The 7,814-nt window shown below is 33.3% G+C and overlaps 1 protein-coding gene across 1 annotated transcript; it reads left to right on the forward strand.

The window, feature by feature from the left end:
* Positions 1 to 1,073: 1,073 nt before the first annotated feature.
* On the forward strand, positions 1,074 to 7,473 carry LOC117315787. Its single transcript, XM_033870150.1, has 2 exons — positions 1,074 to 1,161; positions 3,687 to 7,473. The coding sequence occupies exon 2, from the start codon at positions 3,698 to 3,700 to the stop codon at positions 5,606 to 5,608; it is 1,911 nt and encodes a 636-aa protein (XP_033726041.1). The 5' UTR covers positions 1,074 to 1,161; positions 3,687 to 3,697; the 3' UTR covers positions 5,609 to 7,473.
* Positions 7,474 to 7,814: the final 341 nt, after the last annotated feature.

Consider the following 7,814-nt stretch of genomic DNA (forward strand, 5'->3'; position numbering starts at 1 on the left):
GACTGCAAAAAAAAAAAAAAACAACATGTGCACCCCTGTGGCTTCAGTACTTACAGTACTTTGGTTCTAACTTTCAACACAAGAAAACTAACACAAACGCTGAAAAACACAAAGAAATCTTCGTTTCAGTCACTACAGATACTAATGCAGTATCTCTCCAACTATGTAGAGAAAACCATCTCTACAAATATAAAAAGATTCATACCAAATCTATATAAAAAATCGTTTTGTCATGATATTGATATGATATTTTGTTCAAAAGTAATAAATAAATAAATTAATTAATAAATTAATTAAAAAAAAAACTTTCAAAAAATCACTATAGAAATCAAGCAGTTTGGTTTATGAACGATATTATATGTACATTGTATATCGAGACAACTTGACAACAACTTTCTGATTGAGTTTATTTAACACAGTTATGGGACCTTCGGACAAATTGACCTTCGTTATATAAGGCGGTCACTTTAGTGGTGTCACGGACTACGTCTATGTATTAGGTTTCCACCATTTTATCTGCAAAAAAAACACAACAAATTAGATGGTTTGGCCTAATACAATATACATTTTCCGGCAATAAATCCAAGGATGCTCTGTTTGTAAACAAACGCGGGTCAAATGTATGTGCTACTAGTTCGCTGGTACAAATAATGACGTAATAGGTGGGTTCTAAACAAACAGAAAACAATGTGTATTTCTGCCTAACCTTAAAATGGCCTCGTTTTATATGTTAGCTCGTAAGCAAGAAGTCGATCGAGTCCAGTCAAGTGACCTGTGGTCAGATTGATGGCAAACCGGGAGTAAAAAATGCAGAGCAAATGTGAAATCCAGGTTTTCTTCGCTCTCTATCCGTCCACGAAAATAGCATTCGACATTTTAGCGCGATTTGTTATATTTGTCGGGATGAAGTTCAATACTTATATCATTTTATTACGTAAAAGAGAGATCAAGTAACCCATTACCATGATAATAACCGACTATTGATGAGGTGAACAACGTCGACTACCACGCAACGTGTCATCTTTTCACATATTTGATACGCCTCAATAATATGAGTTGAAATAAGCTCTTTTCAGAGATATCGGTCCTGTTTATTCGTGGTGCAGTCGTTAGCTGTGACAATCATTGTATACAAGACAGACTAATCATCAACAGCGCCAGGTAAGATTTCACTGTTAAAGATATCAAACAGGTGTGATTTAACTTTGTATTGTTAAGATATCAAAACAGGAATGATTTAACTTAATGTTGTTAAGATATAAAACAGACGTGATTTAACTTTGTCTTGTTTAGGTATAAAGACAGGAATGATTTAACTTAATGTTTTAAAGATATAAAACCGCTATGATATAACTTAATGTGTTATAATAAAAAATAAAAAAAAACCAGAAATGATATAACTTAATGTGTTATAATAAAAAATAAAAAAAAAACAGAAATGATTTAACTTAATGTGTTATAATAAAAAACAGGTATTATTTAACCTAATGTGTTATAATAAAAAACAGGTATGATTTAACTTAATGTATTATGATAAAAAACAGGTATGATTTAATTTAATGTGTTCTGATAAAAAAAACAGGTATGATTTAATTTAATGTGTTCTGATAAAAAACAGGTATGATTTAATTTAATGTGTTCTGATAAAAAAACAGGTATGATTTAATTTAATGTGTCCTGATAAAAAAACAGGAATTATTTAACATAATGTATTATGATGAAAATCAGGAGTGATTTAACTTCATGTTGTTAAGATATTAAAAACAGGTATGGTTTAACTTAAAGATCTACTCTGGTGAAAAGTCAAAACTTTCTGATGACTTACATTTAAGATGTTATACCCCATTTTTAAAGGTGAGAACACAGAGATATAAAAAAAAAGTCATATGTTAGTCGTTTTTGAGTTATTATTGATGAGAGATATAATATGTGATTTTACGTGAATTGTGCTGTTTTGACCATGCACACAACAAATCAAAGCAATATCTAAAAAAGTGTCTTATTATATATGCCCGAATGTTCTTTAAATCGACAAAACTAGCATATTCTTTTTAAAGGACCTGTAACAGCCTACATTGATGTTCGCCCACGAGCCAATTTAATACTTACTTGGTGATATTTGTAGTACTATATGAGACAACCTATGAAATATGTTTAAAAATCCAAAAGGTCCCAGGGGCCTGTTATATGAACATTTCGATATCACCCTACATGGGAGTGTGACAGGGTTTCATTTTAGTCAACATAACGCACATTTAACTTTGTTTTGCGACAAAAAGTTATCATTTTCTTTAGAGTTATATTTACTGCAAATCATAGATACATTTAGAAAACAAAAAATATCTACTAAACAAATATTCATTTCTTATACATATTTATCTTAAACCCCCAAAATACCTATATTTTTAGGCCAATTCTAAGCCATGTTCACTTTATACGGAATAAGTGCAACTACTTCCGGTTCTTGTACACCCAAAATATTTAGCAATTATTTGGACCATTATGTTAAATATTTATGGTGAAAATTATAGAAGAATCGAAAACCGGTAAAGTTGTCATATATACCACAATCTGCAGGGAGGTACTTTACCTATAAAATCATAATTTTGTGTTACAGATATGGAACATTACATATTTTCATATTAAAACACAAACCTATGATGTTATATAAGACAAAGCTACGATGATATATAAGACAAAGCTATGATGTTATATAAGACAAAACTATGATGTTATATCAGACAAAGCTACGATGATATATAAGACAAAGCTATGATGATATATAAGACAAAGCTATGATGTTATATAAGACAAATTTATTATATTATAAACATGTGGCACAAAGTTATGATTTTACATATAGCATACATTTTGATGTTGTATACAATAAATGTATGATGATATTTTTGTATCACAAAATTATAATTTTATGCATGTAACACAAATATATGATTTTATATTTAACAACGTTATGCTATTATATAACACAAGGTGATGATGTTTTATTACATGAAGAATGATGTTATAAAATACAAAGTTTATATTATCAAAGCTTAACATGACGTTCTTTGGTAAACTAAATTTATACAATACCACTAATTTACGTGACATCATATTATAACTGTGTGTTATGGATTTAGAACCATAACGGTATGCAATATAATATACTATCAGGATATATAAAAATCTACGTCATATGGTGAAGCTATCACGTTACCTGAAATCATATACAGAACGCCTCCGTTTAATCTATACTAAAAGTACTTTGGTACGTTTACGTGTTACCTAGATAAAATCAAAATCTTCTGGCGTAATGACGAAATCAAAAAGCTGATCCTTGCACATCACTGGAAAATGTTGTTGTCAAATCCCGATATCTGTATATGTTGTACATGTATTAATAATTTTCCGCCTAGTTGTAAAAAGACACTTGTTTAGAGTCGTAGTAAGACGAAACAGCTGTATCATACAGTTTAATCGATGTACTCTCATTTTATACTTAAAATGTCATTGTAATGTTTTCTTTTTATAATTTATTAGCATCATAAAGATGATGTTAATGTTTCATCGTGTTTATTTTCTGTTTCTTTACTGATGATGCTGTCTGTTATATGTTCCAAACAAAATAAGTTAAGGTTCTTTCACAACATACTGTTTTACCTCGTATTTTCATGTTTCCATTTCAGACTCATTGAGGATGACGTATCCACACTTGTACCAAACAATCCGCTTGGTCAGTTATACCATACTAACAGGGGGCCTTCTGGCCTACTTGGTTTTGTATGGCCGGTTACATAATTGGCCTGTCATAGGTCGGGGAGAACTAAGGATTATCTCAAACAAAACAGTGTCACGTGATATGTCTGTCAGTGATGACGCCCAGATATGCCATATCCCACACTTAGATCCATTCTCGCCTGATGTGAATAAATTCATTCACGTACGTAAAAGTTATTCTTGTCAAAAGTGGAATCTAATAACATACCAGAGAGATTTCAAATTGATCGTAAACAAGACGGTAATCAGCCAACACTACCGGAATTTCTCAAAATGTTCCTATCAGCCATATATAAAGCAGGTCGATAGCCACAATGGGATAAAGTTACTGAGGGAGAAATTTATGAATTTTACCGAATTCATCAAAGTCACAGACGAATTTTGTGTAGCTGTTTGCTTCGACAAAAACGACAAAATTCTTACCAAGGAGCATCACGCCTTTGTTATAAGAAACCAAACTTTAGTAAGAGTAAGAAATAAAGCCAGATCTGTCACCCAAGGCGAGACTTCGGCGAAGAAAAGGCCAATGGATGTTGCAATGATAGGCCTAGAGTCAACATCGGCAATGAATTTCATTCGTCATATGAATTATACAAGAAATTTCCTTAGGAAGGAATTGGCGGCCGTTGAACTGGAAATGTATAATAAAATAGCAATAAACACATTCCCTAATGTAATTCCAATGATGTTAGGTATCCCTTTGCAAGAAATGAACGATACCCAGGGCTTCAACGACCATTATCCATTTATCTGGAAGGATTTTAAGAAAGCTGGCTACGTCACCCTGATGGGCCAGGATGGAACTTCAGGGGCTGCATTTCATTACCTACGTAAGGGGTTTAGACAGGCCCCTGTCGACTACTACATGCGGCCCTATATACGGGAGCTGGAGAGAACCAACAACATTGGACTCTGTTCGGGGAACAGACTTGTATTACAATGTATATTTGATAAACTAGCAGATTTTATTACAACATATCATGACGTTCCGAAGTTTACCTTCACGTTTATCAGTAATCCGTCACACGACAATCCTAACGGTTTAGGTGTTGTAGATCTCCCTCTGATGCGGACGCTGTCAGATCTCAACACACGTGGTCTACTCAACAATACCCTACTGTTAGTATTTGGTGATCATGGCAGCAGATATGGACCAATTAGGAGAACATCTCAGGGTATTCTTGAAGAAAACTTACCTGTTTTTTATGTTTCTCTTCCGCGTTGGTTTCGTGAAGAGCACAGCGATTTATACGAAAACCTCAGAGGAAATCGAGATAAACTAACCAGTAATGTTGATGTTTATGCTACACTTCATGATATATTAGAACTTGGCAAAGGTCACGTGACGCCACGGGTCACTGGGAAATACGGAACCAGTTTCCTTAGGAACATCAGAAGAGGTCGAACGTGTGCCAGTTTGCAAATACCAACTAACTTTTGTATGTGTCAATCATCCAACCATTCCTATCCAAATACATCTAAGATTGCCCACGATCTTTCACAGCGGGTCGTCAAAGAAATAAACACCATGCTTTTAAACGTGTCTCATCTATGTGTAAATCTGACTCTAGGCACAATTCGTCACGTTTGGAGATTGCGTAGCCAACTTAAGAATGAAACAAACGACTTTTCTACTAAGATCTACTTTGTGGTACAGTTTACTGTTTTACCGAGTAACGCTGACTTCGAGGCAACAGTTCGATATTTCAAGGGAGAATTTTCCCTTATTGGAGACATATTACGTACAAACAAGTATGGCGGGCAGTCTGACTGTGTCTTACGTCATAAGAATGCTATTGTTTTGGAAAGATATTGTTATTGTCGTAAATAAATTGATGACTCATAAGAAAGTTTCAAGCAAAAAGCGATGCTGATAGTTTTGTGACACTGTGCACGAGTAAGTTCATTTTTGTTTATAATATTTTAATGTTTTTCATATTCTTAACTCATGAAGGAGCTATGCATGATAGTTGGTTATAACTGGGGTTAACATCACAACAAAAACGATATACCTATTTCTCTCGCTCAGCTGTGATCCGCTTACGGTTGTACCAGTTTTGATTTTGCTGATATAAACAAGGAAATGACGTTGTTATGAAAACAATATTGTTTTACTTATTTATTTATGAATTAACTTAACATCAGCAGCAAGAAAAGGTCTGCGTTTAAATTAATAATTGAAATCACTTCAAATGAATAAAGGAGAGCGCATTTGGAATAAATGATGGGCAGAAAACCCTAAGAAACAGCCGGCTGTCTTAGGATGTTTATTGAGGGTATTTAATAACCTTTATTGAAATATTTATATTGGTTTAGCCAATGATGTTATATGTGGTCTGACTTGTTCGATAACATTTATTATACGAATGGTTCCGTTCTCACTGCCAAAATTCTCATTTTAAGAATGTAAGATATAGTTTCTTATTTTTGATGTTTAAATGACGCAAGCTGATTAATACAAATAGAGCGTATTTTTTTTAATTTGGTCAAATCATCACATGTTTGTAGATAAACACAACTTACTGCTATAGCTTATCTTTATGTTCTGGTTGTTGTCTTAAATGAATTAAAATCAATTATTTTATCAGGTAACGTTTTCCATTTTTAAATGTGATTTGCTTATGAATTGCATGTAAAACAATCTAGTCAAAAAGTCCCTACATGTTTTGAAATTAAAAAAAGGAAATGGAAATCTTTATATCGATCTTTTAACCTTTTAAATGCTAATATGATAACCGGACATATTATCAATGATTTGTTTTTGAAAAATTCAGGTGAAAATGAGTGTTAAAAAAGGATTAGAAATGCACAGTTTGTTTTTCGTTTTTCTGAACTTTATTTGATTTCCATTGTGGTGAAGGCAAAGGGCTTCTGTTTGCACTCATCATCTTTTAAACGTTTCACGTATATTTTATTAATATGAACTGGTATCAGTCAGCTTTAGTTTCCGAGTTATGATATCGAATAACTGTTATCTACCACAATGTTAATAAAGGCATCATTATATAATTGAGTTGTTGATATTATCTTTGTGTCAGTATTTTGTCTCAATACAGACCAGTTTTTTCATCAATAACAGTCGATATTCCTTGAACAGCTGGGGAAATATGTCTGGTAATGTCCACCTAATTTGCTGTTTTTTGTTTGACGTTCAGCACGGAAAATAGTTATAGACACATGTTCCCAGATTTTGATGATAAAAAACCCAAATCCTCCAACATCTGGTCACATACATTTCTGATAATCACGGTATACTGTAGTGTATGGAGTGGGACATGAGTACTAGTGTCTGTACACGCGACAGGACGGGTAAACTGTGACAGGTGCGATGTGGGTGTGTGTATGGTACGACAGGACGGGGGACACGTGAAAGGTGCGATGTTAGTGTCTGTATAGTAATAGAGGTAGTTTGGGGGTTTTGTGGACATTCTATTCATGGTAATTATCATAATATGAGAGTAAAAAGCATGAAACCATACCACTGGCGAAATCATTCCATGTATAAACGTATACGGTTACTAAGTGTTGATAATGTTAGTGTTCTTCGTAAACTTGAAACCTACATGTTGCTGTTGTTATGATGATGATGATGATGATGATGTTCTGTGAATGTTTGTTAACTAACTTTCCATGTAATGTATGTAATAATCTGTCATTTATGTACTGTTATTTAAGGATTAAACTGTATTTAGCAAAGCTCTGGCATCTATATCGACCAAAGACACCAAACAAGACAGGCGTCAATTATGCGCACATAGACTGCAATCTTTTTACTTGGTTGATATCGTGGTTTTGCCATCAAAATGTATATATATATATATATATATATATATATATATATATTTATATATGTACTGATAAACCGAATGGTTGAAAGTTATACATGAATTATATTGGAGACACTAAATAGAGTCTTGACGGTCCAACCATTCCCTTCTGGAAATCATATTAGACAATGAGCGAAGGCACAATACCAGTCGCCGTCGGCAATGAAGCTAGCGAAGCTCTGAGCTGTAATACACACGATAAAATATTAG

Source organism: Pecten maximus, chromosome 17 (assembly GCF_902652985.1).
Source record: "Pecten maximus chromosome 17, xPecMax1.1, whole genome shotgun sequence".
NCBI classification, from domain to species: domain Eukaryota; kingdom Metazoa; phylum Mollusca; class Bivalvia; order Pectinida; family Pectinidae; genus Pecten; species Pecten maximus.

What these genes read in the sequence shown, in the direction of transcription:
- LOC117315787 (XM_033870150.1), top strand. Translation starts at nt 3,698, where the DNA reads ATGACGTATCCACACTTGTACCAAACAATCCGCTTGGTCAGTTATACC.